Genomic DNA, 18,165 nt, shown 5'->3' on the forward strand with positions numbered 1-18,165 from the left:
ACAGAAGCAGCTTGTCTACCTTCCATGGGAAGTAGCTTTGCTTATTGGGACTATCTTCATCCTTCTGAATTTGAAAGCAAGCTTTTCAGAGGACTCAAAATCATCCCCCATCACCAGGAGTAGAGATTAAGCTTTAGCACTGCTTCCCTACTAAATACAACACAGCTCGGATTTCTCACACCAGATCTTTGTGGAAGATGTTGCTAAAGATGAAAGCCAGAGATTTTTATAAAGGAGTTCGCTAGTACCTCAGACTGCAGAGAACAGTCTCCTTTGAGGATCTCAAGTACTCAGCAGGCACAAAGGGAAACTGGAATACTTGTAAGACAAAGAAGAACAAAACTGAAAATCCCCTCAACCATACAACAAAACAAATCAGTATTCAAAAATACAATGGAGAAAGGTGCAGATTAGTTGCATTGCACAATGTTAGGTAGAGAAGAAATAAGGGGCTGTTGGAGGGACAATGATACACATTGCTCAGATTTATTAGATGCCAGGTACAAAGGGAACATGCCTGCCAACCATTAGGTTGAAGACTTTATGTAATTGTTTAGATGGCTATATAGTTCCTACTTTCAAACCATATACATGTAGTACTCATGAAGAAGAATATGTATCCATGAACATATATGTAACAAATTATAGCTATCTATGGGATGGGGATATTACCAAGGCACATAATGTCATCAGACTGGATTAAGTGCCTTAAAGAATTTCATGCCAGCTTTTGTCATAAAGCAAGTTTTGTGTCTGGAGTTCGGTTAAACCTTGTCAAAGGAGCCAGATTAATCTGACCAAGGCAGAGGTGTACAATGATATCTATAGTGAATGGAAAAAGATAGGGATTTCTAGTGCCCAACGTATCTCACTTTTAAGGAGATCTCTAAAGCAGATCAGATGAATTGTACCCTAAATGTGCCCTAACTTCTCTCCACCTGTTTTAAAGGGAGACTAGGATGACTAGCTCAGACGCTGATTCACTACCGATATTTTCCAGAAAGTACAACTCACATATGACTGATGATTCCGAGATAAAACCTGAAAATGTAGTACAGAGCTTTTGGTCATACTGGAATACCCCCAGTCACAGAGACAGTGAGAATGATAAAGAATGTTTCTATCATCTTTGACTAGTCAGGTGAAAACAACTCTCCCCTTCTGGAAAAGACATTGTGAATGCTATTCCCATCTTTACTACACCTCAATATTTTAATTATGTTGAAGAACTTATCTTCATCACAGACAGTTGAAGAAAGCCGATGAACCAAAAGGTCTGTAAGGCCAGGCAACTTTTTAGATCACTTGACAGGCTCTTGCATTTAAATAATTCTTGGTTTAAAGTCTCCATTTTGAAATCTTCACAAATGCAGAGAAACCGAGCCATTTGACATCCCAGAAGTCTAACTCATTCTAATTCTTTGGTATTGTGAACAGAAAGAAGCAAGGCTGGCAATATTTACTTTTGTAGGACTGTTTTTCTTCAGACACCCTTCAGATGTAAGAGAATAGTTCTGATCTGTTATTTTCCTTGAGACTGTGATAATAAATTACTCCAAAGAGTGACATTATATATGACCTAAACTGAAAAGAGAAGGAGCTTTCTTTTCATTTTGCAAGTTCTGCTTTGTCTGACTAAGCACAGACTATTTCAGAAGTACTGGAGACCCTTTAAAGTTATCAGAAACTAGTAGGAGAAGCGCTTGCAACAAACTGATGACAAGGAGTAAATCTACAGCTAAAGACAAATGCTTCTCCTCCCCATGGATTAGCTTAGAAATGAAAATAAATACAGAAGTATAGAACACGATAAATAAATAAACATTTTTATTGTTTAAGGGTAGTCATGGATACCACTGTTTTTTCTTCCTTCACAGGTATGTCCTTTCTCCTTTAAGAACCATAGGATAACATATAGCTTGAGAACAATATTTGATTAACAGTAAAAGAAACATTAAATCCTTATATTACCACCTACAAACATTTCTAAGTAAAGGTAGAATATATTTCCCTGCAAAGCCTATTTTAAAGTCTTTTATTTCAGTACTACTTTTTATTCACACATGATAACATCAGTAAACTAGGCAAAGGTCAACATTTTATAGGATGAGAACCAACAAGCTTCATATCAATTATAATGATGTTTAAAATTTTTGTAATCTGCACTTGACACCAGCTGTAGTTGCTCATAAGAAGCACACCCGAATCACATACTGTAACGTGCCTGAGACAAGTAGGGTCTCACACAGCCTTAAACATATTTTAACTAAAGATACTGCCCCATGTAAAGAAAGAAAAAAGAAGCATCACTAAGAACAAAATCAGTATCTTTCTTGAATACCAGTAATATACCTACTCCTATCTTACCCTTCCCCTGACAAGTTTCTGGTCAGATAGTTAGATTCCATCAGGTAAAAAGGGATCTTTTTTAAGCAGTCAATTCCTCTCCCTTTATTCATAGAGATCTATCCCAAAGTTCTAACAATAATGATACAATTTGCTGTATTGGACTGACAGAGAATGAATCCTTTACATCCATTTAGTGTCATGTGGAATGAATAAAATATAGAGACTTTACTTCCCTGTAACAACTGAATTTTTATCCATTTTTTAATAAATAGGATTTTGCTTTAAAAATACGTATTTACTTTTAAATGCTGCATTAAACCACTCTAAAATATATTAAAATACCTTAAAATTTAAAATAATATTCAAATATTACATGCTTGCTGTCAACATCTGAAAGCATGTCAGATCACTAAAAGGAAACCAATTGGCTTAGCCACTGGAACAAAAGATTCTTGAAATGACAAAATAGGTTTTGCCTTTTAGCCTTTTCTGACAGTGTTGGCAATTTTTTTTCATTTCACTTCCTGCTAATGGTGTTCAAAACTGGGGGACTGGGTTCTGAATGTAAAAAGCAGAAACATTTTTCTTCTCTAAGGGGTAAAGCAGTTAGGTGTAAGAGGCTGAGACCTCAGAGTTAAAACCTTGAAGGACATGATGACAAATAAAATAACTGGCTACAGATAACATTTCCTTTATTGAATAACTTGTTTCTAAAGCCAAAACACTTTTCTTTTGTATCCTGCTCACACTTCTACTATCTCTCTATTGAACTGTTTTAAAAACAAAACTATATTTTACTTGAGCTCAAGGTAAAACAAGTACTATAGACAATAGTACAGAAGACACAATTCTTAAAAAATGCTTTATCTGAAATATTTTGGTGAGTTTGTAAGGCTGCCTCCATTTCTTCTTAAACTTTTTTCTGCTTTCGTTACACATTTTATTCATGTACTATATGTGGATAAGAAGAAAAAACTGTTTGTTTTTTCCCTCTTTTTGCCACCCATTCTATAAAATGTCAAGCTTTGTACAAATAGCAATATAATCTCATTTATGTTGCATAATTTATTTTTACTGTATTAAATTTAATAAAAATCAAAATGTCTTTCAATAACTGTGTTTTAAGGCAGTCTAACCAGTCCCAGTTTTCAAGCAAAGGTGGCTAAAACCAAAATATCCTATGCCTGATACACAGAAACATGCTATAAATGGAAGAAAGGAAAAAAAAAAAAAAGAGAAAGCCACATTTAATGAAGTTTTAGGGGTTTGTTCTGTAGTACCACATAGTGCCACATAGTGCTGTAGTACTCTTCTGAACTAAGAGCAAATGATTCCTTTTTTTATCAACGATGGATTAAATCATACAAATGCAACTATGTCACAACAAAGAATTATTACATGAGCAAACTGAATGTCCAAAAATGTATTTTTTTCTTTGTATGGCAGACAATAGTCTTATTAATCAAAATCACAAACCCTTACTAGTTGTTAGGATTTAAAACAATTTATAATATACATACATGCACACACCAAAGTTTAAGAAATGCCAGATTAACATAGTGATAGTTTAAGTTGACGTAATGAATATTTTATCATCATGCTCCCAGAACAGCATATGATAAACGTAAGTTGCATTATTACTAAAGTAGGAAGTTAACCATTTCTGTTCTTTCTAAACAGGATGGAATTTTAAAACTCTTAGGCTTTTTACAATGCAATCTTTTTACCCATGGAGATTTTTCAAAATTATACCAAGAACTTTTTCATCAGATTACATTTTTCAACATATTTTACATTTCTGTATTTGCAGCACAGTGCATGCAAATAAATGGGGAAATGTACATGCAAACTGAGCTTAAGTTACATTCAGGTAACTCTCTCCTTTTCAAGTAATGACATCTGAAAAACATTCCCTACATTATATAGTATCTATTAAAACAAACAAACAAACAAACAAAACAGATCAGGCCCAAAACATATAATAGTTGCTGTGGTCACAAAAGCAGTTTCCTTCAAGAAAAGCACAGCACAGCACATCAACTAACAGGCATAAAATAATTCACAATACATACAATATCAGAGGTTTACATACCATCAAGAGGGCAAGAAAAAAAGCGAGAAAGGAAGGCAAAAGAACAGGAAAAGGTATGGGGAAAGGGAATACTACAAAAGTACTACATACTTTATCTGGTATGCAATATTTTTAAAATAGGTCTGATTTTACTTTTATGGAGGTAATATTGTAGCAGAATAACCACAAACCAAAAGCATTTAAAATTTTCTATATCCATTCCCTCCTCCTGACTGCTTTTTTCTTTTTTTAATTTTATTTTACTTCATAGTAAGTAAAGTTAATAAATGGTAGTAAAAGTGGGAAAGAGATTTCCTAGAGAAATGTAGGCAGGAAGTTTTAAAGGTATCGTCAGGTCTGATCTCCATGTAACCTGAGGCGTATACTTATTTATCAACAATTACATCACAGTTAGTTCTTGAATTACATTACATTAAATAAGAACACCCAAACAGGTTAGGAGATGATGTTAATATTACCTTTGTAAAATGAGTGGGCAAAGCTCTGCTCAGGAATTAACTTGGCAAGGAATCCATGGTTCAAACTTGGGTGAGGGATAGATGGTATGACCACAACTGTGGAGAAAATCATGGAATCAAATGTGAGCCAGCTAGTATTCATGTGTGGCCTGGTCCACTGTGGATCCATGACAGATATCCTATCTCATTGAAACATGCAAATATGGTATTATCCACAAAAAAATGCATTGCTAAAGGAAGGAGATAACTTCTGTATCGAGAGATAGGAAACAGCATACCTATTATTTGGGCACTCCAAGAGCAACATTCACGGGGAAAAAGAGACACGGATAGATAGATATATACATACACACGTACACAGGCAAGACAATCATGGATGAAGTAGTTCACAGAAACCAGCAGTTTCTTAGTGCAGAACCATAACACAGAACCAGGAAGGCACAATAAAAATCATGATTTCTCATAACTGACTACGTTCATGTAGTACATTTAAAATGGAAAGCCTACAAGCACATGGACTTTAAAAAATATGTATAAGTAGTAAATCAAAAAATCATGATGAATCAGAAAATAATGACTAAATGTAAATATGACACAAATCGGAAGACAAATTCCATGAAGAATGAAAATTAGCAACTCTATAAATGAAGGAGGTAATTAAAAATCAATACAAGTAGAACAATATACATAAAGAGCTTCATGGACAAATTCAGTTACTGTTTTCAGCTCTTTTAACACAGAAGGTACAGTCATAATCAGTTTTTGAAAAAACCCACCGAACTGACAGTGTAAACTACTTGAAACAAAGCAGGGTAAAGCTTGGATCCCTAATTTCTGACGGGTTTTGACAGCTAACAGACTCCCTCCCTCTCAGGCTGAAGAACACATGCTAGTAAAACCCACTACTACTAATAAAAATCACGAACAGTTCAGTCAAAGAAAGCAATAGAAATGTTTCCTTTTTATTATATTGTTTCCATAGGCTTTTAAATGCAGGCACCAACGCAGCGGGACTCCAAGAGAGTACTCAGTCCTCCACCACTACCCTTCACAACCCTCCTCACTCAAACAAAAGGAGTTCACATGGGCAAACAGCTCTGGTTGCTGTTTATGCGTTTCATGGTAGAGAGTTAAAGATATCTGTTCTTCCTAACAAATAACAGATTCAGGAAGTTGTGCCGATCAACTATCTTGTACTTTACAGCCTTAACTCCATCAGGCACCCTGTTTCTTTTTAATTACTTTCAAATTAAAGAAAAAAGCGCATAAAAAAGCAATATGCAAATGAAAATTAGTTATACCCTATAAGCAAATATACAGAATAACTGAAATCTGCCAATGTATGTTAAAGAACCGAATGATTATACAGGAAGAAAGTAGCAAGTAATTTCCTATTAGGATCTTAAGCTACTCACTAAAAATACTTTGTATTAAAATAATTGCAGTTCTAAAAACAAAACTCACATAACATTTGAAGAAAACAAATGTACCTGTACTTGTTGGTGAATTTATTTCTTGTCTGATATTTCTACCTGCCTGGCTCCCAGACCGTGCAGTTTCTCGTTGTGGTTCTAGTATATCGCGGTATTTGGAGACCATCAGAACGGAAATAAAGTAGACTACCGCCAAAGCTAAGAACTGAGCCTGTTTGCTGTCATCCTGTGTTGGAGAAAAGGCAACAGATGTAATCATATCAGACATTTCCATACAATTTTCACACAAGATCATCACACAGCTTAATAAAAAAACCTTCCTGAAACGTTGTACCTGTTAGCATAGTAGCAAATGGATTATGTCGAAGACTTAATGGATTTTCAGTGAAGTACTATGCACGCAGCATGTATTAAGTACTGAATTCTACAGGTAATTTGGCAACTACACACATCTCTGGGACTGTGGAGTCAAAAGGCTTTTCAGAAGAGAGGCCTGACTCTTCTGTGAGAGTGCGTTCAAGGCTTCCCAACAGCAAGGGAGACCGACTTCTGCCGCCCCAAGGACGAGACTCCAGAAGCTCCTGCCACGAGAAGGTAAGGGGAACTACTGCTGAGAGGGACAACTAAGCTCGCTGAAGCTTTTCTAGCTAACCCTGGATGCATAAGCAGGCAGAACAGCTTCTGGTAACATGTAAAAGCAGGAGGGATATGACCATTGTTTTTCTTCCAGCAGTAGTTCCCAGCTTGTACATTCTGACTTCTCCTTCAGCAGGACTGCCAGCAGCAGCCCTAGTTTCCCAGGACTCCGATTTACGTAAATGCCAAGACCACAACCACTTTGTTGTCGTCTTTTCCTCCCACCCTACGTAGTCCGCTGTTCTATGCCAACTACCATCTTAGATATCATCCTGATTGAGCTTAAGCTGCTGTAGTTCAACTGAAATGTCTTTTATTATTATTATTATTATGGTGTAAAACCCAACACGGTAGAATTAAGACTTCAGCCTCTGTCTACTCCTATAGTGGCTTCACCTTGTCTCAATTCCAGAAGTATGGATTTTCTATTACAAATCCAGTGCTTGCTTTCCGTGTTTTCTGGTTGTTATTTAATTTAGCTGCATGTCTTTGCAGTTCTTAAAATAACTAGAAATCCTCTTATTCTTTCATAGAAATGCCAGAAACAGTATTTCCCTTATTCTCTTCTCCTCTAGTTAAGAAAAGAGTAGGTGACAGAAGATCTCCACCCAAATTCAACCTTGCCCTTTCAAGATGATCGGGCCATCCTGACAGATTTTTTTGTGTCAAGTTCTACTTTCTTCTTTTTAAAGCTATTTCTAACTTCAGCCTTCAATCCACTTGAACTTAGGTTGGAGAAGTTTAAACATATCTATTTGCATATATATAATAATAATTCTTATTGTACTGCTTTCAAAAACAAACACATTGAGGGGCAGTAAACATAAAATGTTTTTTATGCTAAAAACAGTTGCAGACAAATCTGAAAAACGTTTTTATATATATTGATGTATAGTATGTGTATATATAGATGTTCAGCAGAAGTAAAAATTGTCTTTATAAATCAGTTTGCTGCAGTTCTGTAACACATATAATAATTCTTCCTCCTACCCTGGTTGGACAAATAGCTGACACCTTTAGTAATACAGTTTTAATCAACATAGGTCATAACTGATTTATTCTGGCTGTGATTATTTGGCTAATATAAGATCAAGTCTGACTGTTAAACACAGTTATCTACTAATCTCAAATAGCTTACAGTATAATTTTAAAGTGCAGAAAGCGGCTGGTAGTTACAAAGCCACGAGCAGATGGTTTGCAGATAATATACAAAGTGCAACACATGAAGGATATTTTTAATTCAGGTACGATCAAAATCTCTTTCAAAATATAAGTGATGATTTTGCAGAAGAAAGAATTACAGCACATATTACTCACCACATCACGAAAAACTACTGCTCGTAGACGATTAATATCAACATCCTGAAGAAGCCTATCAGGGTCTTTTATAGGAGAAAGATTGCCAGGGACATTTTCAAGGGGAGTCTAAAAATAAAAAGTAGTGAGATTTCCCCCCCCCACCAAATATCAAAGCATTTCTGTTAGAACCTTAGTTTGACACCTTTTTTAGATATTGCATCAATCTTAGATACTTTTTTACTACTAATATACTTCCAACATAATACTCAGACAAGGGTTCTAAAAATAAAGCAATGTTTTGATTTATTGTCTTAATACTAACAATTTAGATAAAAATTTTACATCTTCCCAGTACCTCAGAACAACTCTATCTCTTCCCAGAGTTAAGATAATAATTTGCACACAAATGGTTATTTCAGATTACAGTTGTTTCATAGCAGTACAATAAATTATTTCTATTACATGTGTTAAATCTAAAAATGATGAGCAAAAATATTTTAAAACATCAGTTTATGTTCATTTTACTGAGAATTATTACAAACTACTTACAGAGTAACTGCTATTATTACAAAAGCATAGAGTAGTATGCTTCCTTTATAAAATGATAATGTAATACAAATGATGCCTAAACACCTAAAAGTCTCCGTATACTGATTTGCTTTGCACTGAATGTGATAAGGTGGAGAAATGTAATGTTCTTGTGAGATTTAATGAAATAATATTGTGAAAGGAGCTGAGTTTGTAAATGGTATCTGAAAAAGTCTTTAGAGAAGAAAACCCACTGAATTTAGTAATGAAAATATAGTAGCAAAAAAAGAAAACCTTTACATCATACAAAGTGGTGTATTTTAGTGATGGGCTATGCTAAATTCTTTGAGATTTTAGTTTCAGGACTCCCAAAGTCTTAAAGCTGTAAACAAGTTAAAAAAAAGATGAACAATGAATTAATGAAACTGGAAAAACGAAGCTGTAAATATTAAACAAGTTTCATTCCTATAATCAGATAGAAAATACTGACGTCTAATATGCATGCAAGCATCTGTTGAAGTTACCGGGACTCGGGTGTTCCACCAACAAAGATGTGATGGCAGGATTTCATCAAAACTGCAAGTGCCCTGACAGATCAAAAAAAGCTATGCAGGTATAGATGACAGATGTGGGTAAGGGGGCTTGCTCTTTGAAGTAGACCAAGCAAGAGTGAAAAAGCTATTTAAATTTGCTCCAGTCATACTACTGCAGCAATGTTTTCTTGTTTCAAATAAACCCCCTCAGGTACTTTTGCTTTAAACCAGTTGATAGCATAAATCTAAGCTTTTGCCAAATATTTGAGAAGGCAGTTAAATTATTTTCTGATCCCATAAAGAAGTGGTACAGACTTGTCATTGCTGTTGGCCACCGAAGACTGCGTTACCTTGGTTGCTGCCGATGCAGTTACACCCTGAAGAGCGTCTTGAGTTTTACTGCTGATTAACGACGTCTTGTTCACTCTCTCTCTCTGCCTTTGCCGACATTCTAAGCAGTTTCTCACAGCCACACAACAAACTAAAAAGAAGTTATGAAAATGCTACAAATTAGAATATTTTTTCATTGTTATATTCAGAACATCAATTAGCAGCCTGTACATCTAGTTTGATATGTCAATAACCATGTCCAAATAGTAAGTGCAACATAGTTCTCACATTAGACTCTGTCGGTACAAAGAAAACATTATGGTGAATTATTCACTTCATTCTTTAGTTGAAGAACTAAATGGTTTATATAACTGCTATCTCATTATATTAAAGTTTGAAAATTATTAGTCCTTGAACTGGAGCTCTCTTGTTATTGATTGTTTATCAACATTTAAAATCTGAAAGTACTTATGTACAGCTAGAATAGGAAAAAAATAGTAGGTGGTAATTTAGAATTTGATGAAAATTGATCATTGAGAATAAACCACAAGTTTTGTACCAGGAGCAGTATAATTATCAATGACCTAGTAAGTGGTATGAATAATAACAGGATAAAACCTGAGTACAAAAATTATTCATCATTTGAGGGAAGAACAAGTATGTGGGACACAACATTAGCAAAACAGCATCATGCCAGATGACAGTCAAAATTTAATGTTCACAAGGATAAAGTGATATGGTTTGCATAGAATAGTTTGAATTATTCATATATTTTTAAATTCCCTAAATCAATTGTAACAGTATATAGTAAATAGTGAAGAGAGGTGCCAGTCTATTGCAAAATATATTAAGGTCTACAGAGTCTGCACATGCATCCCATGCTTTTAATCTTACATAGCCTATAAGTAGTCTTTCAAATCCATGGAGACTTGGATAAAGAAACGTGCAACATGCAGGCAGCAAAGCAGTTTTAAGGAAAAAATTCTCTTTTTTCTCCCTTTACTTAGTTATATTTAATATTTTTACTCCCCCCCCAAATATATACAACTTGAAATACATAGGAAAGAACAATTTCAGACATGTCATTTTAACTTATTTTTGTGCCAAAACTGAATCAACCTTATAACTGTATCAAATCAATAATAAACAGGATTTGTATTTTAGCACATTGCAGTCAGTACAAGTCCTTTCCTACATGTGTCACTGTTTGATCCATCTGTAGCTCACTGATCTGTAAGTAATTATTTAATACATACTGTCTGCTGACTTACCGAGCCTTAGGCACTGTCGCATTAGACCTCCAGAAGACATGTTTTTTTCAGCTTCAATCTCACTAAAATTTAGAGAGCTGGCAAATACTAGTACATCAACCATTGCCATCAGACGGCTGAGAAAAGTTACTGCTGTCTCTGCTGACATTCCTTGTGTCACTTCAATATTTTCCAATTCAGTCTTTAAAAGGAGATAATTGAATTAAACAGTTTGAACACAACTGAAATATAAAGACAGCACATACACGTACAAACCTAAATTGTTATGCTTAACGACAAATACATTGAGAAGTTATATAAAAATCTCCTACTATTACCATTAACAAACTGAGTGAAATTCAAAGTAAGACAGCATGAAAAGTGAGAAAATCGTTTACATTTACATGCTGTAATAGACAAGAAAAAGTCTAATATAAATGAGAAAGTTATTAGCAATTACATAAAGACAGAGCGGCCAGATAGTAAAACAACGCATGGTATATAAGGGTGCAACGTACTCTCACATTCTTCCATAGGCTAAGCAAACTGGCAGGTAACAGATAAAAGTAATTGCTGTCTGTACAGCTTTTACGTTCCTTTAGATAAACAAGTAACTGTGAGGAGTGGAGTGGGAAAAACCAGACAGTTTCGCCCTGTTCCCACAAATCGATTCTCCCCGGGAATGCTCATACGGAATAGGAACCTGACAGAGCGCAATTCTCCCGGAGATGAGAGGAGAGCACGGGACGTTTACTCCCGCACGACAGCAGCAGGGAGGAAGGAAAAACACGACAAGTTATATGGCGAGCAGCTCCCATCTCCCAGAGAAGGGCCATTGCTTTCCTAATGTAGTGTCGGACTCTCCTTAATGGGAATCCACAGAAAAAATGCTGAAGGAGGTCAGTACTTCTGAAATCTAAAAAGGGGTCATGTTTTTCTCCAAAAAGATACTTAGATGTCCAGAGTCATGTTTTCAAATGTGTTCAGGTGCCTAACAGTGCAGATAAGTGAGGAAACAGTAAGTGGAATTAAACAAATAAATACCTGTTTAAATACTTTTACCTCTGGAGCTAGGCAAAATTGAAAACAGAATTTAGTACTTGACTGTGTCCACATTTATATGCCTAAATACTGTTTTTCAAATTGTTTACAGATGGCCGATTCTTATTGATTGTCAACAAGATTTCAGATTGCAGGGTTTTTCTGAACAGAGAGTTCGGTCCCTTTGAAAGGTATTACTTCCATTGTGTTTGATTATCTTTATTCATTTGCTTAGAAGTATCTCTAACAAAAATTCAAAATATATTTTGTGCTGTTAAGGCCATTTCCTTCCAAAGAAAAAGAAATACAGAAAAATTAAAAAATCCTTTATTTCCATACCTCTAAAAAATTAGTATCCTCACTCATGAGTCACTTTTTAGAATACTTTACATCCAAAATTATAAAAGTGCAAACTGTGCCAAACGGTATTAAAGAAACAACCGTTCTGAAAGATGAAGGATCTAATGTGGCACGTGTCACCACAACGATAGATACCACTTCATTTAATTTCTCTTAAGGATGTAACATGTCAGTTATGTGAGTGATTTAGGAAGGGCTGTCATCTGTCTGATTTGCCCAATAATATCAGAAAAATGGTAAAATGACAACTCTCAGAAGAACGATTTCCAGCCTATCTTCTTTAGCCAGGTCTCCCCCCTGCAGCGTGTGTTGTGTTCCTACTTTTTGGAAAAATAAGTTGCTGGGTTTTTGTAACAGACTGGAACATCATTTTTGAAAGCACTCATCCAAAGAAAATATATTTGAAAAAATCTATAGCCACAAGAGTCTGCTAGAAAAACTCATAGGCGGCTATACAAACTTGAACTTCAAACTCGTGCCTGAAATAACATCAGGCTTGCTAGTAGCCAATTGACTGCCTGCTGTTGATTTTTCTCAAGCTTTAACTGTATTGCATCAATCATAGTCTTAAACCTTCTCAGAATATCTATTGCTTTATATTTTTTTTTGCAAGTTATTTAATAAATTCATTTTATATAACACTTTAGTGTATTTTACCAAGATTTTTGCAAACTTTGAATTGAAAAAAAAATCTCTTTTTTTACAAATCTCCCTAAAATTCTGCTGGATGGAAGAAAAAAAAAGACTGACAGTTTTTTATAGCAAAACTTACCATCAGTTCTACCTGTTAAATACAGCACATTGATATTCTAACAATGTTTAAAATAAGCTTCATTATTGATGAAGCTGCCTTCAAGTATTCGCAACATTTTAGATAGGTGTAGCTCAAAAACTCTTTTTAAAGAGAAATGATCACCATTTCATGACTACTCAGCGTACGTTAAGAGCAGTAACAAGTGTTCCATACAATTAACATGTTCAGAGCCTAAAGAGTTTTTCTATTGACAACTATATATATATAACTTCTAATTTATGATTTAAATTATCTCATAGACCTGCCTACATTCAGTCCAGTAGCTAACAGTAAGCATCATATTTGACAATGCATTAAGTTACTCAAGGGCAACATGCTAGGAAAAGTTAACAATTACACCCAATCTATTGCTATTCACATCCTACTATATGATACAGGAAAATAATAATAATAAAAAAAGCCAAAATATTAAATGATCAAAAATAAGGTATTTTTGAAAATGCAAAAAACTGAAACTTACAGCAGCAATACTAACCTTAGAACCCTGGACATGCAACAGACAAAACAGACAACAGATCACAACAATAAAAGAAAAAGAAAATTATTTAAGTTAACTAAAAATACAATGTAAAATTGAAACAAATTAGTATCTTGGAATTATACATTTGTTTAATTTATAATTAGAACAGCAAAACATTTCAGCTCAGCATGAACATTTGAAAGTAAAGAGTTCTAAGAGATAGCTATGCACAAGGAAAACTGTAAATCTTGTATTATTACGGAGTTCATGCAAACACTGATTCTTCCAAACCAATGTACAGCTTTTATATAGTACATAGAGCAATTTTATGAAGCAATGTAAACCAAAGTAATGTTTTCACTGATTATATAGAAATAAAATGAGCATTTTACAGCAAGCCATTCAACTGAAATGTAATAAAGTAGTTAATCCTTGTATGAGGAGGCAAATACATTTAAAATGCTTTGACAAAACAAATATAAATCACAAAAAGCAAACTGGTTCTTCATGCATAATGTTCCTTCCTTTGAAGCAACACAAGATAGTTCATTATATGTATTACATTGGGGTGTGATTTCTTCAACGTAAACCAGTATCATACTGGATATTTGAATGCTTTTGAACCACAGAAAAAACCCTGAAGATTCACTAAGCCCCTGGGACTGAGTTAGTCTTCAAATTTCAATGTTCACAATTAAATAGGTGTGTTAAATTTTTATGGTTTAGCTTTAGGTACAAGCATTTTCTCTCTTATCACAATGAGCTAGGAACTAATCCTTAAGTTTTCACTGGTCATGTTTTAAAAAGAGAAAGAAACTGAATTCTCATGAGTATGTCCCTATTTTTGTCATTTAAATAGTGGAAAAAACTAATCTAACAAAGAAAAACAAGCTGAAACAAACTGCTTTTTTTCCTTCTGAAACAGGAAATACCATGTTCAACCAGTTTTTAAATGTGTCTTCCTCTTTTGTAGCTGGATGCACCTCGAGAATTAACCTGTGGCTATTATCTCTCGATTACTAGCTGACAATTTTTACAGCAGTGTGCCACTATTGATTCTGGGAATTGTTATAGATCACACAGCTCCTGTGACACCACATGAGTCATGAACACGATAATGGTAACGCTATATAGAGGACATACAGAAAAAAATATCTCTTCTTGGCTTTTAATCCACAGACCTAATAAGGCTGTCTTTAAATGTTTAATTGAGTTTTGTAGACAGCTGTTCATATAACACCAGCAGCCCTCAGATCACAACTTGAGAGCTGCTGTTTTAAATGCTGCAAGCAAGAATTAGAATTACAGACTTCACAGAATAAGTGGAAAAACAAACTAATTGCAAGGGGCCTGGAAATTTACTCTTAATTGTCACATATATTTCAACTCCTCAAATTTCTTTTGCCTTACTCAATGTCCTCAAGTCCTTGTCACAGCTGCTATCCTTGTAGTAAGCAATGATTACTTCAAATTCCTAGCTTGTACACAAAGTGTTTTATCTGGCAACCAGCTGCTATTAAAAGAAAGCATCTTCTGCAAACCTGTTTCCTTACGGCTCCCCAGATATGTTTTTTTCACACCTGTACACCATCTTAAAAATGCCTTCCTTATAGCTGTAATTAAAAAAAAAAAAAAGCCTCAAGGACCTCCCCTCCAGAAAGGAAAAAAAAAAGGAAATCAGTATTTTATATTTTATGACCTGCCTATAATATTGGCAGAGTTATTTAATATCCCCAATTTAATAAGCAAGACATCAGAATCAACAGTGGAACACACTCCAGCTTATATTGTAAAACAACAAAACTGGTTATATATTTTTGTTAATATTTGCTTCAATTCAAATTGTTTCATATACACAATTGACAATCCTTTAAAAACACCAGCATTTGAAGAAAGTCCTTGTACAGACCCTGAGACAGAGGTGGTATAGAACTGAAATTAAGAGAAATATTAAAACATGTGGGAATAAATGTCTGTGAATCACAGTCAACTTTCCCCCGTATTTCATACAAACATGTAACCTTCACTGTATTCTTGAGTCACTCACAGACTTGTGAGTGGGTTGTTTTCACAGATAATGCATTTTTTCTTTTCTTTTTCCTATTTGTATTTAAAGGCTCCTGTTCACAGCACTATTCAGATCATCCTAGTCTGGATTAAAAAAGCAAGGCGAAAGGCAGGTTTCTATTACAAGAATTCAATAGTGAGGAAATTCCATAACTAAGATTGCCTGTTCTACAGCAGACCAGGGATCAGGGGGTGATCTTCCACACAGCCCAGAAGAATTGCCATTTCACTCCAAATCCTAACTATGCAAAGGAAAAAGTCTTTTTGAAATGGGAAATTCCCCAAACATCCATCTTTTTAAAGAACTATGACAGTACTGCTTTTTCAGCAAGGGAGGGAACACAATACAGAATCTGTTGCACAAAAGAAAAAAAAACCAAGAAACCACCTGCAATTCCTCCAATATTCTGAAAATCATGTTGGTAAATTTATCCCTTGGTTCTTTTCTGCATATAGCCTTAATTAATTCAAGCATCCGATATTCAGCATCTTTTCTACTAATGGGAAATAGGTGAAATGCCTTTAAAAAAATGAGAGGCAATAGGACACACCTAATAACAACTAACTCTATAGCAAATTGTTGAGAAGAGTTTTGTAACAGACATTTAGGGCTGTTTAACAATGAGCAGCCCAGGATGAGGGCTCGCTTGAACTCAGACTGACACGCTGAAGTCAAGGAACTGTGGATAGGTAGGACTGCAAGATCGATAACAAAACTATGTGTTTCTGTCTGTCGCCGTTTCTGTTAGAAAACAAGCAAGCTACCTCGTAAAAAGAGACGGGATTCAGCTCCAGGTTAACAATCACTGCAGTCGATCAACCCTAGAGGGGTCTGGCTGACCAGCTACTAGATGTCTACATCAGAGATAGCTAAATAATTTGCTTCTATTGAGTAGATCTCCGTTGGCTAGAAATCTAGTCCACACACAAGTACTTCAGGTGGATACCTAAATTTACCCTAATCTCTTCCTGATTTCCATCCTGTTTTATCATCCCGAAGTAAAAGGGTGGAATGACCTTTACTGTCTGTTCTATAAGCTTTTTGCTCTCATATTTCGTTATTCCAGACCAAAAAGCAAATTAATTTTTAGAAGTAGATGTAAATATGTGTCCGATGCCACAAATACGACACACTAGGAGGAAATAAGTAAGTACTACTTCAAAATTTCAATACGGGCCCATAAGGCCTTCAGTGGGAATATTTGAGTCACCATTCATGAAAGTGAAAAAGGAAGAAATGAAGTAAAACGAGCTCATACTTGTTGATAAACTCAAGATTTGTATGCTACAGAATCTACAAAACGTGAGGGTTTTGACACCCCAGAAAAGCTCCACGGAATAGAGATATGGAGGATCAGAGGCTTCCAAAGACAGACAGACTAAACAAGATGAAGACTCTCTGGATTCAAACAGGCACACCAGGAGACATGACTCAAGCCTACAAAGTCATAAATGATATGGAGATTAATAAAGACGTGATTAAACACTCCTTTCATAGCATAAACAGTAAGGCACACAGTGACTTTATACATTTAAGCAGGCTTAAAAAAGCAAAGACAAGAAGTGCTTCAAAGGTTATATAATTACTTTGTCAGACTCAATGCCGTAGGATATTAGGGAGGCTAAAAGCGTAAGTAGCTACAAAAAAGATTAGATAAAGTCTAGAAGGATAAATTCCTCAGTAGTTATTAAACACGACAGCCCGGACACCCTCTCTAGCTGTTAAAATCCTAAAGGCTGAAACGAAGTATCATTAGAGCAATCAATACGCTTGCTCAGACTTCTGTATTTTGACGTAAGCTGCAAATAGTCGCGGTTGGAGGCGGAAAGCTAAACCAGCCGACCCAGTACGGCAGCTTTACATAAGATGTGAACGGCTTGCTTTCCTAAGAGTAGTGCAGTACTGCTCGACCGGACTTCTAATATCATGCCCCAGTTTAAGTTACAGAATCACAGAATGGTTGAGGCTGGAAGGGATTCATGAGACGCAACACAAAATTTGGACTGTAGATCTTGCGGAAAAAAGCACTCATTAATGTAATTACCTACGACACGGCAGGTTCCTTCCGAAAATCGGGAAACACTTTTTCACTGTGAGGGTGACCGAGCACTGGCACATGTTGCCCAGGGAGGTGGTGGGTCTCTGTCCTCGGAGATACTCACAAGCCATCTGGACATGGTCCTGGGCAGCCGGCTCTAGGTGACCCTGCCTGAGCCGGGGGGCTGGACCAGATGACCCCCAGAGCTCCCTTCCAGCCTCAACCATCCTGTGATTCTGGGATTCTTTGAATCAGTGAGGGAGAAAGCATATTGGCTCTTTCCTCCCTTGAGAGTTACTCTGGCAGAAAGTGTCACTACAAAGCCTGCCGGAAGCGTTTTTATGCAATGGAGTCATCATATAAACCTTCCCGTTTCAGACCTCTTCTCTCTTCCAGTCAGCAGCTCTTGGAAGGAGGAGAGTGAGACAGAGTCTTTTGTAACTGACTGTAAGCACTGGACTACTTTGGCCTTTCAA

The 18,165-nt window shown here is 35.6% G+C and overlaps 1 protein-coding gene across 12 annotated transcripts in view; it reads right to left on the minus strand.

The window, feature by feature from the left end:
* NBEA (neurobeachin) overlaps positions 1 to 18,165 on the minus strand; it is a 509,812-nt gene that overhangs the window by 315,201 nt on the left and 176,446 nt on the right. For 5 of the 12 annotated variants that reach the window (XM_069808003.1, XM_069808002.1, XM_069808000.1 and 2 more), the window contains exons 25-30: positions 13,584 to 13,607; positions 10,930 to 11,110; positions 9,679 to 9,809; positions 8,286 to 8,393; positions 6,390 to 6,558; positions 4,900 to 4,995 (exon numbers count right to left, since the gene is read on the minus strand). In XM_069808003.1, the coding sequence (XP_069664104.1) occupies positions 4,900 to 4,995; positions 6,390 to 6,558; positions 8,286 to 8,393; positions 9,679 to 9,809; positions 10,930 to 11,110; positions 13,584 to 13,607 (709 nt within the window). The remainder of the gene's footprint in view (positions 1 to 4,899; positions 4,996 to 6,389; positions 6,559 to 8,285; positions 8,394 to 9,678; positions 9,810 to 10,929; positions 11,111 to 13,583; positions 13,608 to 18,165) is intronic. The other 7 variants (XM_069808012.1, XM_069808006.1, XM_069808001.1 and 4 more) reach the window with 4 other exon arrangements.

The sequence above is a fragment of the Haliaeetus albicilla genome, chromosome 20 (genome assembly GCF_947461875.1).
Source record: "Haliaeetus albicilla chromosome 20, bHalAlb1.1, whole genome shotgun sequence".
Taxonomy (NCBI): Eukaryota; Metazoa; Chordata; class Aves; order Accipitriformes; family Accipitridae; genus Haliaeetus; species Haliaeetus albicilla.